We start from the raw sequence: 16782 nt of genomic DNA, 5'->3' as shown, positions 1-16782 counted from the left end.
GGCTCAGGCTTGCCCAGCCTCCGGCTGCACGGCCGGGAGGTGAGGGGTAGGGGGGTGGGACAAACAAAGGGTGCTTAATAAATGCTGGTTGGCCCCACTGGGGTCGAGGAGGGCGGGGGGAAGCTGTAAGCCAGCGGCAACTGAGAGGCTCCAGGGAGACTGGAAGAGACATCTGCAGTCCAGCCGGTGGCCTGGCCAAGCCCTTTATGTGAAGCACAGAAAGAAAAGGAAATTAAAGAGGAAAAGGGGCAGGCCCCAGTAGGGATGGTGGGCCTGGAAGTTCAGTTCCTGCTACCTCTAGCCTAGCTGGGCGGGTGGGTGCCCTGCCCCCAAGAGGCCTAAAATTCTGGCGCGGGGGTGGGGGGGGCCCTGACCTCGCGCCCCCGCCGGCCACAGACCACAACATCCCTTAGCCCTGGAGATTCCCAGCACCAGGTATTAGCCCAAGCTGAGAAAGGGTGGGGTGGGGGTCGGACGCGGCGACTTTCTGGAAGAGGAAGCAAACACAATCCATCATACAACTGTGCAAAGAAATGCCCCGGGGTGTGTGTGTGTGTGTGTGTGTGTGTGTGTACTGCGCAGGGGCGTGCCCTCGGGTGCAACTGGCCCCCCATTATTGCTTCTGTGGGGAATGCAAGGGTAGGGTTCCGAGGTGCCCCTCGAGGGCGTTTGAGCGAGGCAACGTCCAAGGCCGGAGGTGTAGGGGAGGGCCTTGCAGAGACATCTTGGCGAGGCTGCGGAAGGGCAGAGGGCAGCGGCGGCCCAGGTTCTCGCCGCGGCCCGGCAGGGGTTAAGGCTGGAGTCGGGCGAGGGCGGGGGCAGGGTGGGGGGGAAGGAGCGGGGGGAGGGTCAGGCCGAGCGGCCCCGTGCTCCGCCCTCGCCCCTCCCGCCGGCCCGGGCGCCGGGCGCCGAGCGAGGCCACCCATGCCCTTATAAGGGTGGCCGTCGCCGGGGCAACGAGCGCCCGCCCCCAGCCCGCGGCGCGCGCCCCTGCCCCCGCCCCCGCCCCCCGCCCGCCCCGCGAATGGAACGTTGTGTGTCAAACCGGCCGCAGCGCGAGGCCGGCGCGCGGGGTCGGCGGCGGCGGCGAGAGCGAGGCTCGGGCCCAGGCGCAGGCCCAGGCCGGGCAGGCGCGGCCGCAGAGGGGGCGGCAGCTCGGGAAGCGCCGGCCGGCTGCCTTGCAGGCCCCGAGCGGCCGCCTGGGGGCCCGGGAGAGCCAGGGGGCGCGGCGACCGGCCCCGACGCGCGCCTGCCGCCCCTCCCCCGCGCCGCGGGCGGCCGCGTAACTTGCGGCCAAACTTTCCCCCCGGCCTCCCGCGCTCGGATGGCGGCCCGCTAAGTTGGCCGCAGCCCCCGGTCAAGCGGCGGCCAGGCCAGAGGGCGCCCCCTGCGCAGCCTGGGCCGGGCCATGGCCCGCGCGCCCCCGCCGGGGCCCCAGGGCGGCGGGGCGCGAGTCCCCGGGGCCCCCGGCTCGCGCCTCTAGCGCGCCCCCCCCCCAAGGCCCGGCCCCGCGCACGCGTGGGAAAGTTGGCCTGGAACCGGCCCGACCAGTTCTGCCCGGGCGCGCGGACCGGCCGCAGGAAGTTGCTGCAAAACTTTTTTGGGGGGTGCAGCCGGTGCCCCCCGCGCGCCGGGCCCGGATGCGTGCCGGGTAGGGTCCCCCCGGGCCGAGAGGGGTGCCCGGAGGGAGGAGCACGGAGGGGGCGCCCCGGCCCCGCTGCCCTGGGGCTATGGCCATGGTGACCGGCGGCTGGGGCGGCCCCGGCAGCGGCGGCGGCGACACGAACGGCGTGGACAAGGCGGGCGGCTACCCGCGCGCGGCCGAGGAAGACTCGGCCTCACCCCCGGGCGCCGCCAGCGACGCTGAGCCGGGCGACGAAGAGCGGCCGGGGCTGCAGGTGGACTGCGTGGTGTGCGGGGACAAGTCGAGCGGCAAGCACTACGGCGTCTTCACCTGCGAGGGCTGCAAGAGCTTCTTCAAGCGGAGCATCCGCCGCAACCTCAGCTACACCTGCCGGTGAGCCCCCTATCAGCGCACGGCCGCTGTGCCCCCGGCCCCGGCTTGGGCCGGGCCTCTGACCTGCTCGGTCACCTTGGGCCTGGCGCTGACCTTCCCCGGGCCTCCACTCCCCCCTCTGAGATAGGGGCAAAATCCCCTCTCCCCCGCCTCCATTCCATTCCTGGGATTGTGTATACAGTCGGCGCTGTATCGGTGCAGGTCCCCCCCCCCCCCCCGTCAGGTGGTCCCTTGCGGCTTCCGCCCCAGTTCCTTGCTCCTTCTCCCTCCCTCCCTTTTCTCTGGAGAGGGGTCATCTCCGCGCGGGGAAGGGTTGGGGGGTGCTGTCAGGGGTGGGGCCCTAACCCCAGGGCATCCCTTCTCCCGGGGATCTCGGCGCGCAGGGGACCCTGCGGGAATCGAACGTGGAACTTGGACGGTGGAGCTCGCAGCGTCCAGGGGCCATTGTCTGCGGCCGCGCGGATCGATACGGCGCGCCCTTGGGGTCAAATATCACTTCCAAAGTCGCCCTGGCCACCGCGGCGGCGGAGGCGGCGGGAGCGAGGCAGGGGTGGCACCGGGCGGCCTCCGGCCTCTTTCGCATGGGTAGCCCTGCTGTGGGGGGAGCTGGCCTTGCCCATCAGGGAGGAACTCCCCCCACCCTGGGCTCAACCTGGGCCCTGGGTCACTGGAAACTGCCGCTGGAGGGCTGGGAGGGCTGCTGGATTTGACCACACCTCGGCTGTTCCAACCCTCCCCCCACCGGGAGTGGGTGCCGACCTGGGGCTCCTGGAAAATCCCTGAAACTTCGGTCGGCTCCGACAGGGTGGGGGTGAATGTTTTCAAGAAGGAGCCTTGGGCCTTCCGAGGTTCGAGTCCCCACTGACAGGGTGTGGCCTTGCTAGTTTCTCTGGTTGGTGCTGGGGTTGGGTGTCTAGCCCAGGGCCCCCTTTCCCACCACTCTCCCCTGAGTGTCCTTTCACTCCATTGACAAGCTCCTACCCTGCACCCCAACAGGAACATGTGTAGGCTCTGCAGAGCCAGTATGGAGAGTCCCATTTTCCAGATAGGCAAAACTGAGGCCCAAAGAGGTCCCGGCGCTGCCCTAGGGCACCCAGGGAGAGACCCTGCCCCAGTTGGGGCTTAGCAAGGTGAACTGGGGTTGGGAAGAGGGGAGCGGCTGAGTCCTGATCCGGGTGTCCCCAGGGAGAGGGCAGCTGATGGAGGGCTTGTTGGTGAGGCCATAGGGCGGGGCGCCAGGCACCAGAGGCTGGAGTTTGGCCCCAGGTCTGCGGTCAGGGCCTTGTCTGGGGTAGCTGTGTGTGTGTGTGTGTTTGGGCGGGTGGGGGAAGCTGGCTTACTCCCTTCTCCGGTGCTAACTGGGCCACCAGACTTTGGCCTCATTCTTGTTGCTGCCTGCTCTCTGGCCGGGTGTTTGGGGAGGGTAAGGGAGGAGCTTAGGTGGCTCTGGGGTCCCAGGGGCTCTTTGAAGGTAGGAGCAGGGAGCTACAAGACAGGGGAGGGGGGGCGTTGTTTGGGGCTGGCAGGTTCTCCAGAAGCTCTGCACTGTGTGACCTGGTGAAGTCACGGCCCCTCTCTGAGCCTCAGATTGGTTCAGCAAAGGCCCCTCAGGGCCTAGCCTGGGAGGTTTGAGGCCAGCCCCTCAGAGAGACCCCAGCTCCCATCCCCAGCTCTCTCTGGGTCTGGAGGGGGCACAGGGAGACACAGAAGCTCCCTGCCTGTGGAGTCTGGGCTGGGCCAGAGGGAGGGATGGCTCTGGAGTCCCAGGAGAGAGCAAGGGGCTCTGCCTGACGTTCAGGGAGGGCTGTCTGGAGGAGGTCTGTGGGAGGTAGGCCTGAAAGCAGGAGGGCTTTGGCAGGTAGAGGAGGTGAAGGGCACTCCTGGAGAGAGCGTGGCCCAGGCAGACACTCAGTGGGAGGTTAGGGGGGCAGTGTTGTAAGATGAGACCACCTGGGCATGGGAGAAGTTAGAGCTGACTGGATCTGAAGTGCTGGACTGAGGATGACAGGGAGCCAAGGAGGGTATGTGAGCAAGGGAGGGCAGGGATCAAATTGGCCCAGAGGCCAGAAGCCTCGGGAGGAGGCTGAGTTGGGCCATGGGTTTGGGCAAAGCATGTGCTCTTTAGGTGGGATAACAGGTGGAACTTACTGTTTCCCCATCCGGAGGGACAGGAGATCTGTCCCAGCTCCACAGCTGGGGAAGTTGAGGCAGAAGGTTCAGGACCTCCCCTGAGGTCAGGGGCCCTGAGCTGGGCGCCTGCCTGCCTGCCCGCCCGCCCCAGGCCTGGCTGTTTCCACCCGGCTGCCCAGGACCCTCCCACTGCCTGCCTGCTGGGCTTTGTTCTGGTTCTGCCTGAGCTCCCTCCACCCTAGCAGGGCCTCTTCCTGGGGGCTCAGGCCGGGCAGGGGACAGAGGCCTGGGCTTAGAGGCTGGCGTTTTGGGACCTGGGCACTCGGAGACCCCCAGGACCTCAGCTCTCCTGAACCTGCCATTGAGAACCCCCCAGTTTGGGCTTGGGTCCTGATGCCCTCCCCCAAAGCCCCCCGGACCCCCCCAGACCCAGCGCATCCCATATAGAGCCGGCATCTGGCCTCCCATTTCCAGATGAGGAAACTGAGTCTCAGTGGAGAAGTCGCCGCCCCAGGGCTGGGGCTGAGTGCCTGTGGCTGAGATGTGTTTGATTTTTAACTTCATCGAACATTCGTTTTACTCTGTGACTGTCTCTGGGTACCCTCTTCGTGCCCAGCTGGAACCCCAGGGGTGTCTGCCCCAGGTCTGGGACTTGGAGAGCCTGGAGCCCAGAGAGACAGCGAGGGAACACAGGGGTAGGGGCCAAGGGGAAGAAGTGCTGGAGAAATTTGAAGAACAAGGGCCTGAACCTTTCTGCTTGGGACTGACCCTGGATGGGGAGCTCATTCTCTTGCCGGGCGGGGCCCCGTGTCCCATCCCTGGAAGAGGCCGTGATCCCTGTGGGCCACCCACAGGAAGCTTCTTAGGCTCAGTTAGGAGTTGGAAGGTCTTCCCCAGAAGAGGGGATATGGGTGTGGGGTCTTAAAGGGAGCGCAGGGGTTCATTCATTCATTCATTTATTTATTGGTGATAGGCTTATGCAGGGGGATAATACTGGCGCCCTCCTGTGCCCATAGAGGACTGGCCCTGGCCTGGCCCCTAGTGTCTTAGCTAACCCCCAAAGCCCGGCTCCCTGACCATGTAGATAAAAAATCATAATCACAGCTCATGCCCCAAACACAGTCCTAACCTCAGGGCCTTTGCACAGGCTGTTCCCACTGCTTGGAGCACTCCTACCCCAGATACCAGCATGGCTTCCTTACCTCCTTTCTTTCTTTCTGTTCTTTTCTTTTAATAAAGAGGTGGGGGGAGGGGCAGCAGGAGAGGGACAGAGAATCTCAACACCTTTGCTGTTCTCACATTGCCCTTGGAACAAAGACCCCACGTCTTCACCCCGCAATGACCAAGTAAAATGAAACTGTTGAGGCTTTCATATTTTCACGTTTTCAGCCTGAAAGCCCTCCTCTTGCTTTCTGCCTGGAATTGCCGCTCTGCTTTGGGAGAACTTCTATTCATCCTTCAAAACCCACTTCCAACATACCCTCCCTGGTGTGCTAATCCACTTCGCCGCAGACTGACGCCATTCGTCACCACCCACTCCAGCTGTCCTGTCCCTCCTTGCACACTTGCAGGCTGAGCCCCTGTGCCCCTCCGGGGCTACCTGCCCAGCCCGGGGAGGGGGGCACTGACGGTTCTCAGGTGCGGCCTTCAAAGGCGGCTTATAGGGTGGCTCCGGGGGCAGGACGTGGGTGTCGTGGTGACCCCCTGCGTGCCTGTAGGTCCAACCGTGACTGCCAGATCGACCAGCATCACCGGAACCAGTGCCAATACTGTCGCTTGAAGAAGTGCTTCCGGGTGGGCATGAGGAAGGAGGGTGAGTACCCGCCGGGGTGGGCAGGCAGACGGGGCTGCAAACAGCCCTTGCCTTCACTCCCTGTCTCGGGGGGCGTCTGGGAGCCGTGGAGGGTGGGGTCTGGCGCCTGCTAACCTCGTTACCAGCGATCCCACGATCTCGTGGGCCTCAGTCCGGCCCTGGGCCGGAGGAATCCAATTATCCATGGTCACCTGGTGGCTGCGGAGTTGCCGGGGATGCAAGGGACACCCTGATTCAGGCCCCCGTGAGGACGGTTCTGCTCCCCAGCCCCTCCTCTCCGGGGCCCCTGGCCTCAGAGTCAAGTTCCTTCGCCCTGACACCTCAGTGGCCCCTGTGCCCCCTAGCCTGGCCAACGCTGTCTGAACAAGGATTTTTTTTTTTTTTTTTTTTGGATTGCTTTCCTTTCATCCTCCACCCCCTGCTTTGTGTTTGCCCAAGGCAGGAACTCGCCCGATTAAGGCAAAGGGCAGCTTACCCTTCCGCCTGACCCTGGGCACCGGGAGCCAGAGGGAGGCCCAGCCCCTTGTCTCTGCCCTGGGGACTTGCGTGCACACGTGCCGGACAGCTGGGCCCAGAAGTGGGCCGAGCACACGTTGGAACCCAGAGGCTTCCACATGGAGCCCGGTGGGCTGGGGACCAGTGTCTGGCTTCACAGGATGAGAACCCCAGGCTGGGCTTCCTGTCTCTGTCAGGACTCTCCTGGGGCAGGTTGGCAGCGCTTCCCTGCCTCTCGAGTCTCCCCTGCTCCAAAGTTGGTGTCTCCTCTGCTGGCCTCTGGAAAGGGCGCTGGTAGTGGCTGCTCAGACTTTCTCTTAAGACCGTCTGATTACTCTTCTTTGGTCCTTTTTAAGTTCGGGGATGACTTGCCCCACCCCCCCACAACCTGGATTTTGCCTCTACTTGTCCATTTGACCTAAAGTCCTGATGTACATCACATCAGGGCTTCAGATCTCCAAAGTCTCAGGAGTGGGAAAAAAAATCATAATCACAGCTCATGCCCCAAACACAGTCCTAACCTCAGGGCCTTTGCACAGGCTGTTCCCACTGCTTGGAGCACTCTTACCCCAGATACCAGCATGGCTTCCTTACCTCCTTTCTTTCTTTCTGTTCTTTTCTTTTAATAAAGAGGTGGGGGGAGGGGCAGCAGGAGAGGGACAGAGAATCTTGAGCAGGTTCCATGCCCAGGGCAGAGCCCAGTGTAGGGCTTGATCTCACAACCCTGAGATCATAACCTGAGCCGAAATCAAGAGTTGGACGCTTAACCAACTGAGCCACCAGGTGCCCCTTACCTCTTTTAAGGTTTGCTCAAAGAACACCTCCTCAGAGAAGCCCTCCTGATTGCTCTTCACCCCTCCCCCCCCGCCATCTATCTTACTCTGTAATTTACTTGGCTCCCCCACCAGAATGTCCACTCCCTGGGGAAAGGGACTTATGTTTTTCTTGTTTTCTGACCTAGCCCCAGTGCCTATCCAGGGCCTAGGACATTGAAGGCACTTAATACATTTTTCTTGGCCTGAATTACTACCCATTTAGCCCTTACTGTATGCCTAGTGCTGTTCTAAGCAAGTTAGATTCTCATTAATTTAGTGACTGGTTATTACCATCTGCATCTTACAGATGGGGAAGTGGAGCACAGCGAGCAGAGAGGTGAAGCCATTTGCCAGGGTCAGAGAGCAGTAGGGTTGGGTTGGGACTTGAGCCGCCCACACAGTTCGGGCTGAATAAAGAGGAGGAGCTGGGGAAGGGGTTCTCAGGAAGCAGGAACAGTGAGTGCAAAGGCTCTGAGGTAGGGACGTGGCTGGGTGATGGATGAATGGTGGGGATGGGGTTTAGAACTGAGTGAGCAAAGGGCCGGAAGGAATAGGTCCCTCCCCCCTGCCCCTGGGGGGCCAGGGGGTTGAGCTGGGATCCACTTTCTGGCCTTATCCAGCTCCACCCATTTTTTTTTTTTTTTAAGATTTTATTTATTTGCGAGACAGAGAATGAGAGACAGAGAGCATGAGAGGGAGGAGGGTCAGAGGGAGAAGCAGACTCCCTGCCGAGCAGGGAGCCCGATGCGGGACTCGATCCCGGGACTCCAGGATCATGACCTGAGCCGAAGGCAGTCGCTTAACCAACTGAGCCACCCAGGCGCCCAGCAGCTCCACCCATTTGACAGTTGATCCTGAGACATAGAAATCCCGTGGAGCCTCGAACCCAAGCCCCCACTTCCCTGCTCAGCTCTCTTAGCCCCTGGCTCCCACCCACATTCTGTTCCCCATTCATTCCCTGGTCGGTTGACCATGGGTTCATGGAGATGAGACAGGGCATGCCAGCTCATTAAAGACCCTTAGTTAGTTTCTGTCTGGCTCTCAGCCCAGTCTGCCCCTCCACCCCACCCACCGTGGCACAGGTCAGCTGAGCCTGTGGCTACCCCTCCTCCTCGTTGTGCCTCAGTTTCCTTCTTCTCATTCACCTGAATCCTGGGGACACTGGCCGAAGCCGGCAGTGGGTGCTCCCCCTGCCCCCTTAACAGGCAGGGCTACTGATGGCAGTTAATGTGTATTGAGCACCTACTCTGGGCTGGCTGGGACTCCACTCCTAGCACCGGGGTCGCAGCAGATGGAGGAGACCTGCCCTTGGGAGCCGTGACCTGGGGGGTGGGGTGAGGCTGGGAGCTAGAGGAAAGATCCCATCTCCGTAGGAGAGATCACTTGCTTTAAGGATAGGCTGGCCAGGGGCCCCAAGTAGTATGAAGGTGACCCCTCCCTGGCCCCATTGTCAGCTCTGGGACCCCCATGATTGACAGATGGGGGCATGATTGACAGGTCTAGCCTCCACGGCTGCTGAGTGGAGCGCACACCGTTCAGAGGGAGGGGGCCAGGCATCCCACCACCCTGCTCTGCAAACAGTGGGGATGGCAGTGGTTTATGGACATGGCCTTAGGCCCAGGGTGCACAGGGCAGAGCAGGGTGGGGCCCCTGGCCTCCCACCAAGCTGTGCACCCAGGGGCTGGGATGGGAGGTCCAGGGAAAGGCTGGGTTGTGGGGAGCCTTTGAGGGGAGGGGCTGAGTGACCCTCTCATGACTTTATCTTTCCCCCTTTCTTCCTCTCCACCTGCCCCCCATGACCCTGGGTACGCACTCGTCCCCTCGTTCTTTCCCTCCCTCTCCCCTGTCTGATCTCCCTGTGTCCCTCAATCCCTTCCCCGTGCCCGTTTTCGTCACTCCGCCTCCCCCATCCCCTGCCCCCCGCTCCCCGCCGCCCCCCTCCCCCCGCCCGATTCCCTGCGGCGGCGGGGTTGGGTGGGGGGAACCTCTCTCCCCTCCCTCCGCTCCTGCCCCCTTTCCTTTCCCTCCTCCGCATCTCCATTCAATCCCCGCAGCGGTGCAGCGCGGCCGCATCCCGCACTCGCTGCCCGGCGCCGTGGCCGCCTCCTCGGGCAGCCCCCCGGGCTCGGCGCTGGCGGCCGCGGGCGGAGACCTTTTCCCGGGCCAGCCGGTGTCGGAGCTGATCGCGCAGCTGCTGCGCGCCGAGCCCTACCCCGCGGCGGCCGGGCGCTTCGGTGCGGGCGCGGCGGGCGCGTTCGGCGCGGGGGCCGGCGCGGCGGGCGCGGTGCTGGGCATCGACAACGTGTGCGAGCTGGCGGCGCGGCTGCTCTTCAGCACCGTGGAGTGGGCGCGCCACGCGCCCTTCTTCCCCGAGCTGCCCGTGGCCGACCAGGTGGCGCTGCTGCGCCTCAGCTGGAGCGAGCTCTTCGTGCTGAACGCGGCGCAGGCGGCGCTGCCCCTGCACACGGCGCCGCTGCTGGCCGCCGCCGGCCTACACGCCGCGCCCATGGCCGCCGAGCGCGCCGTGGCCTTCATGGACCAGGTGCGCGCCTTCCAGGAGCAGGTGGACAAGCTGGGCCGCCTGCAGGTCGACTCGGCCGAGTACGGCTGCCTCAAGGCCATCGCGCTCTTCACGCCGGGTGAGATGCGCGCTCGCGCCCGGGTGTGGGGGCGGGGAGGGGGCCGGGCTGGACCCTGAGCCCGGGCCCCCATAGCCTTCCACTCCCTGACCCTCAGCCGGCCCTGCACGTGCCTGAGCGCTGATAAGGGGGGTAGGGGTGGAGGGGGGGGACCCGATGTCCCCACCCCCGGAGCCCAGGTCTCCCTGAGAACCCAGAGCTGGGCCTGGACCCGTGACTCAGGCCCCAGTAGCCTCTCTCCCTGAGACCCACCCTCCACCCCCTCATCAGGGTGCTCTTCGTGCTCAGTGGGCAGATTGAGAGGTGGGGGGGATGAGGGAGGGAGGTCGCGGACACCTGGTTCTGGCCCTCAGTCCCTATCTTTGTCCTCCCCAGCCCCTCTGACCCTCGTCTGCCAAATCAGGGGGTTCTTCCTGCCTCCAGTGCAGTTGTGGAGGGCTGCCAGGCCGCGATACTCTGACACCTGGGCTTGGCCTCCCCTGAGCCTTTCCACCCCCTGATTCCTGGGCCCTCAGACGTCTGACCCAGGGTTCCCAAACTGCCCCCGAGGCGGCCTCCTGGCAGCCAGGGCCGCGGGGGTGGGGGTGGGGGTGGGGGATGGTTAGGGTGGGATTGGGCAGGGGCGTGTCCTGGAGTCCCTCCCTCTGTGGGCGGGGCTAGGGCAGGGCTGTCCCAGTACCTTCCTTGTCATCAGTTAACCCATCCAGCACCCGAAAGCCCTGCCTTACTCCAGAGACTGGAGTAAGAACCAGTGGCACAGCTGGTTCTGCACTCTGGAAGGTTCCGGATCCCATAGGTATCTTCGTGGGGTCAGGGATGCAAGAACCAGACCCAGCACTCTGAGAGGTGGCTTTCATTTGATAAATATGGCTTTGCCCCTCTTTCCCCAGTACCTTGCCCTTCATGGGTCCCCAGCTTAGATGCTGTCACATTCACTGACACACTAGGCCATTCTGTCTGAACACTCCCTCTGGGCTTGGCCTTCCTTCCCAAGTCCCCTCCCTCCCTAGCTCCCTTCCCCTCGAGCTTGATTAGAACTTGTCACCCTGCCAAAGGCCTCAGTCGGGGCTCCTCTGTCCTGAGACACGGCTGGCCACACTCCTGTGTTGCTGGCCGCAGTTGAGACCACCTCAGTCTCTCCTGAGGACCGGCACTGCCTGAGATGCGCCCATTTGTGCCTCAGGCCTCCATTTCCCACCTGAACGCGCCCCCCCGCCAGACCCACAACCCCGAGTGGTGCCCTCCAGTCACCCCTGGAGGGGCCTCGTGTCCTCCTGCCACTGCCCACCCGATTGACGTTGCCCTTGTCTCCCCAGATGCCTGTGGCCTCTCAGACCCAGCACACGTGGAAAGCCTGCAGGAGAAGGCGCAGGTGGCCCTCACAGAGTATGTGCGGGCTCAGTACCCGTCCCAGCCCCAGCGCTTCGGACGGTTGCTGCTTCGGCTCCCAGCCCTGCGCGCTGTCCCCGCCTCCCTCATCTCCCAGCTGTTCTTCATGCGCCTGGTGGGCAAGACACCTATCGAGACGCTGATCCGAGACATGCTGCTGTCAGGAAGTACCTTCAACTGGCCCTATGGCTCAGGCCAGTGACTTCACAGGGCCGGCTGCGCTGCGGCTGGGTCTGCAGACCTCAAGGGACATGGATGCTTCGGCCTCGCGCGGGGCCCCCAAGTGGAGGACCTTGGCTTCTCTCCTCAGACTCCTATTTTTTAAAGACTGTGAAATGTTGTCTCCTCTGTTTTTTAAATGATCACGAAACCAAAAAGAGAGTGCTTGTTCAGGCTTCAGCCTCGGCCTCCCCAGGACTCCTGGCCAAAATAGAGGGGGAGGGACCGAGGGTCCATTCCTGGGAGAGCCTGGAGCTCAGCACCCCAAGCATGGACTTGTGGGCCGGTGGGGTTGGCTTCCCTTGTGTGATGGACAGAGGCCTGGTGTCTGCACTAGAGGGGCGGGGGTAGTACGCGCCAGGCAGATCCTCTGGACACGTACTCCACGTCGCACACTACATGATGAATGAATCAAGGCCAATAATAAAGATGTTTCCTACCTGCTCGGCCTCCATCATCTTTGTGAGGGGAAGGCAGAACGGAGGGCACCCCACCACGGCTACCCCCTCCCAGCCATCTGGGACACCCACAACCTAGCAACAGCCCTACTTGCTGTTTTTGTTGGAGAGTTTTGTGGGGAAGCAGCTGGGGGCAGGGAGGGGGTCCTGTGGTCAGCTAGTGAGTCCGTAGGAGTTGAGTCCTGCAGATAGCTCAGGCTCAGGTTCAGGCTCTGGCCTGTGAAGGTGGGCCTCATAGATTCACACAGGGCCTGGAGCAAACACCTTATTGTTTCCTTTGGTCAGCCCTTAATCATGGTGTCCGGGCCCCAGTGTCCTCGGGAGAAGCATTTGGGGTAGTTCTGCCACATGATCTCAGCCCAGACAGAGCCCTCCCTCCCCTGGCTACAGCAATTGGTTCAGGGAGGGCGTGTGGCCCAGAGACGGCCACTGAGATTTGATGGTGGGATTTGGAAATAGGCTGTAATTGAAAGAGCCAAAAGAGGAAGACCAACTTCCAGGGTGCCTTTGGAGCCCCTGGATCAAGCCATATCTGAAACCTTTAGGTGCTTCAGTTTCATGATCCCAGATTTACCCTTTTGTGCCTGAGCCTGAGTTTGGTTTCTTCTCACATGTAACCAAAAAAACTCTTTCAGAGATTGACATCTGGAAGGTGGACTTAATTAAGTTGATGTGGGGTGATGGATGGCAGCAGGGACCTTGCCATCCTGGCCTCAGAGGCTTGTGGCCCAGCTCTGTGGTGGGAAAGGCGCCTGTGGGACTGACTGTCAGGACTGTGCCTCTAGAGGGTGGGTAGAAAGCCTGGATGGTGGGGGCAGGCCAGGAAGACAAGCCCTCCATCCAAGATGCCCCTTTGAAAATGGGGAAGAACTCAGGTCTTGCTCCGCAGGCTGGGCCCGTGCTCAGCTCTTAAGCCTTCTTCAAAACGCTCCCCATGAGCACCCACCTGCTTCATGTCCATCTAGGAAGAGGCCTGAGCGGGAAGACAGGGTGTCTGAATCCATTTCCTGGGGGACGAATGGGGGTCTTGTGGGTATGCTCTGCCCCCAGAGGGGACTGAAGTAGGAATGGGATGGAGAGGATACTGGGCTCCCATTGGAGGGTGGACTGTTTCTGCCCGGGGTCCGCGTCTTCCACGATGCCCTGCAGGTAAGCAAACATATGCCCCCTCCAATTGGCTGGACAGCGATGACCTATGAGATTCACAGGACATCTGAGAACGGAGCGAGACCATTCTGTCTGTCCTGCTGTCCAGTCCCCAGGCCAGAGACGTGGATGTCTTAGGCCTGACTGCAGAACTCCTACAAAACCCGACGCATACGGCCCTTCTTGCAAGAAGACCTCCTGAGGTTCTGTGGTAAAGACTGCCATCCGGCCCTCTGTTACTGCTCTCTCACTGGGCCCAGGCCATCTTCCCTGAGGAGACAGGCCCCATGGGGACGGGTCCTGGGACTGAGGACTCTGGGATTTGGTGGCTGACACTGCTTTCCCTGCCTGCAATAGATGCCTCTCTGACGGTCCCCATCCCCTGGGGATCCCCTGGGAGGCAGAGTCAGAAGGGGACGCCTGGGGGGCTCAGACAGTTAAGCGTCTGCCTTCGGCTCATGTCATGTTCTCAGGGTCCTGGGATCGAGCCCCGCATCAGGCTCTGCGCTCAGCAAGGAGTCTGCTTCCCTCTCTCTCCCTCTGCCCCTCGCCCCCGTGTTCTCTTTCACACTCTCTCTTTCAAATAAATAAAATCTTTTTTTTGAAGATTTTATTTATTTGACACACAGAGACCGCGAGAGAGGGAACACAAGCAGGGGGAGTGGGAGAGGGAGAAGCGGGCTTCCCGCGGAGCAGGGAGCCCGATGTTGGGCTCGATCCCAGGACCCTGGGATCATGACCTGAGCCGGAGGCAGCCGCTTAACGACTGAGCCACCCAGGCGCCCCTCCGTCCCTCGGGCCTGGCACGGGGTGGGCACCACGGGACTCTCCCAGAGCCGGCACAAGCTGCGCTCACACTCTGCCTGGCATCCATCGCTGCTGGGCCTGCAGTGCTCTGGGAGACATGGAGTTACTGCTCTCTCACTGGGCCCAGGCCATCTTCCCTGAGGAGACAGGCCTGGCTGAGCGGTAATGCTGGATGTCAGCCCCTTAGCTTCCCACCAGAAGGCCACGCGAGGCTCCGGGTGGAGAGGGAACCCTCTGGACAGACAAGCGTTCACACCCTGCTTGGGTAAGTCCCTTTCCCGGAACTTCGATTTTTAACTCTGGAAAATGGAAGAACACGTTTTCGGTGACAGCTGAGTGAGCTCAGGAGTGTTAAGCAGTTGGACGCAGCAGACATCATAAATGTTTATTACACTGAGATACAGACTTAGGCAGGACCTGCTTCCAGGGGATGGGCTGAGATCTGGGCTCAGAGCCGGTGGTCCCTGAGGAGGTTCTGGGACGGCTTCCCGGAGGAGGCGCCATCAGAGCTGGGTCTCAGAGGCTGAGGCACTCGCCAAAGCTACCCCAAGAGGGGGTAAAAGCAGGAGCTAAAGCCGGGAGGAAGGAGGAGAGGCGAGGGCAGGTGGGACCGCCACCTCGATGTGTCCCTCTGCCTGTCTGCCAGGGCCCTCAGAAGTACACAGAGCCCTCGAAGTCTCCTTGCTCATCGAACTTCTGGATCTGCATCTTGAGGTGCCTCAATTTGCCCTTCAGGTAGTGGCAGCGAGCCTGCTTGTCCAGGAAGCTGGGGTCCTGGGCAGGGCAAGACCCAGGAAAGTCCTTGTGGTACTTTGGCCTTTGGCCCTCAGCGGCTCAACCCTTTGCCTCTTTCTCTCTGGGCCTCAGTTTTCTTTCCGTGAAACTGGGCACACTGAGCCTCATGGGAGGGTCAGGCGTGCAAAGGCCAGCCTGTGGGACTCAGGGGACACGACTCACCGTCTGCTTCTTCTCAAATTCCCTCCAGACACGGGCGGCAACTTGGGCTTCCTTCTGCAAGTGGAGAAGGGGGTGGGGGGCTCAGAGAATGCTGAACCCAAGGAGGCATGGGGAAACTGAGGCTCAGATAGACAAAGTGACCTATCTAGTGAGGACTTCAAGGGCTGACCTTGACCCCTATACTGTGGTGCCCACCCAGCCTAGAGGAGGAAGGCGCCCAGAGACCTGGACCCAGAGGGGGTCCCAGAGGCCAGGGTCCACCACCTGGAAGGGCTGTGGGGCAGGGGTTTCTGCCGGGGCTGACCTGGCTTCGCGGCCTGGGCAGTGAGTTCAGCAAGGTCTCCAGCTGCTGGAGCTTTGCCAGTGCAGAGCCCACCTCCTGCTGGAGCTCCACGAACTCTGTGTACTGGTCCTGGAACACTGCAGCATAGCGGCTCCGTTCCCTCTCACTGCTCACTTGTGGGTACTTACTGCGGGTTTAAAGTGGAGCAGAGTGTGAATGGAAAGAACTCGTCCCTTTCCCCCAATCAGTTTAATTTGTTCTTCTTTGCCCATGTGGGACTCCCTGCCCCAAACTCCTTTTCTCGTTTTATTATTTAGTAAACTCCTATTCATTTGTCAAAGCCCCGTCCTCAGTGCCCCTTCCCTGTTCCCAGGCATCAGGAACAACGTGGGGGACACTCACAGCTCATAGTCGGGCACTGGGTGGGCCCTTGGCATATGCCCCCTGGGGATGGCTTCAATAGGCTTCCTGGTGCTCAAGAGGGCCCGGGAGGGCAGCTCATCCTCAAATACAATCTTCTTGGGCCTTGCGCTGTGCGCTCCTGGTTGACCCTCGCGCAGAGCGCGGGGGGCGCTGGTTTCCGGGCCTGGAGGCACCAACCGCTGCGGGTGCCGCAGGAATTATGGTTTGGAGTTAACCAGGGTATGGGGAAGGCAGGATCCCTCAAACTGGGGGGAATGATCTTTTGCCTAGGCTCGGCCTGGGGACCCTCCACCCGTTCGGACTCACCGGGGGCCCAGGGCCAGGCGGGCGGGTCTGCAGGTCCCCCCGGTAGCCGCGGGTCTTTGAGGACTCCCGGGTGGGCATCGGCCTCAGGGAGGCGCCGCTCGGGCATCCCCGGGGCGGCGGGCGGGTCCTGCGGGGGGCGCCGTGGCCCCCGCGGGGCGGGGGGGGTCGGCGGGCCGCCTGTGGGCACCAGAGAAAGGCGCGCCTGGAGGCGGGGAAGCCTGGAGGACCCACCGGGAGGCGGAGCCCGGAGCGGCCAACTCTCCGCCGACTGGCGACAGCGCTAGCTCCGCCGCTATTTGCATAGACGCACTCGATTGGCTCTCAGAGCAGCCCGCCCCTGGCTGCGTAACCCGGAAAGGCGCGACGCCCGTGACGCCACCGCGTATCCTGGGTGGGCCCGCCTCCAGTTAACCCCCGCCCTGCTGCAGCCTCGCCTGCACTGCTGGAGCGCGTGAAGCCCACGGACACCGCCCCCGAGAAGTCCCCCGGAACCTCCGCCCCAGCTGCGGGCCGCACGGACCGCTCCGGTCCGGGGTTACCTGTCCCAGCGTCCGGCTCTCCGAGCCTGGGTCCGCTCCCGGAGAGGCGCCTGAGTCAGTGTTGTGCATTAACTTCAAAGGCTGGATCCAACGGGCGGGGTCGCTCCACAGGGCGGGGCGGGGCCTAGAGAGATTGGGCGGGGTTGGCGGTGAGGGGGCGGGACCCAGCGTTAAGGGAAGCGGGTCCACTTTTTTTTTTTCTTTTTTTAAAGATTTTATTTAAGGGCGCCTGGGTGGCTCAGTCGGTTAAGCGACTGCCTTCGGCTCAGGTCATGATCCTGGAGTCCCGGGATCGAGTCCCGCATCGGGCTCCCTGCTCAGCGGGGAGTCTGCTTCTCCCTCTGAC

At 62.4% G+C, this 16782-nt stretch overlaps 2 protein-coding genes across 2 annotated transcripts; one reads left to right on the top strand and one right to left on the bottom strand.

The window, feature by feature from the left end:
• The first annotated feature begins 1026 nt into the window (after nt 1-1026).
• NR2F6 (nuclear receptor subfamily 2 group F member 6) lies at nt 1027-11960 on the top strand. Its single transcript, XM_081815173.1, has 4 exons — nt 1027-2017; nt 5866-5960; nt 9325-9909; nt 11226-11960. The coding sequence occupies exons 1-4, from the start codon at nt 1731-1733 to the stop codon at nt 11498-11500; spliced, it is 1242 nt and encodes a 413-aa protein (XP_081671299.1). The 5' UTR covers nt 1027-1730; the 3' UTR covers nt 11501-11960.
• A 2339-nt stretch (nt 11961-14299) lies between these two features.
• On the bottom strand, nt 14300-16550 carry OCEL1 (occludin/ELL domain containing 1). The gene is made up of 6 exons (XM_006747249.3): nt 16437-16550; nt 15898-16074; nt 15571-15770; nt 15190-15355; nt 14886-14939; nt 14300-14702 (listed from the first exon to the last, which is right to left on the bottom strand). Exons 1-6 carry the CDS (start codon nt 16503-16505, stop codon nt 14580-14582), a joined length of 789 nt encoding a protein of 262 aa, XP_006747312.1. The 5' UTR covers nt 16506-16550; the 3' UTR covers nt 14300-14579.
• Between the last annotated feature and the right edge of the window lie 232 nt (nt 16551-16782).

Source organism: Leptonychotes weddellii, chromosome 1 (assembly GCF_054177405.1).
Source record: "Leptonychotes weddellii isolate Sample4059 chromosome 1, ASM5417740v2, whole genome shotgun sequence".
Classification (NCBI taxonomy): domain Eukaryota; kingdom Metazoa; phylum Chordata; class Mammalia; order Carnivora; family Phocidae; genus Leptonychotes; species Leptonychotes weddellii.
This window is presented reverse-complemented; position numbering and strand designations above follow the sequence as displayed.

Excerpts from the sequence above, each read along its gene's own strand:
- OCEL1 (XM_006747249.3), bottom strand. The coding sequence starts at position 16,505 with ATGCACAACACTGACTCAGGCGCCTCTCCGGGAGCGGACCCAGGCTCG. Across the intron at positions 15,771-15,897 it reads CGCCTGGCCCTGGGCCCCCG|CGGTTGGTGCCTCCAGGCCC; the intron begins GTGAGTCCGAAC and ends CGGCACCCGCAG. Across the intron at positions 15,356-15,570 it reads CCAGTGCCCGACTATGAGCT|TAAGTACCCACAAGTGAGCA; the intron begins GTGAGTGTCCCC and ends TTAAACCCGCAG.
- NR2F6 (XM_081815173.1), top strand. The coding sequence starts at position 1,731 with ATGGCCATGGTGACCGGCGGCTGGGGCGGCCCCGGCAGCGGCGGCGGC. Across the intron at positions 2,018-5,865 it reads AACCTCAGCTACACCTGCCG|GTCCAACCGTGACTGCCAGA; the intron begins GTGAGCCCCCTA and ends GCGTGCCTGTAG. Across the intron at positions 9,910-11,225 it reads CATCGCGCTCTTCACGCCGG|ATGCCTGTGGCCTCTCAGAC; the intron begins GTGAGATGCGCG and ends TTGTCTCCCCAG.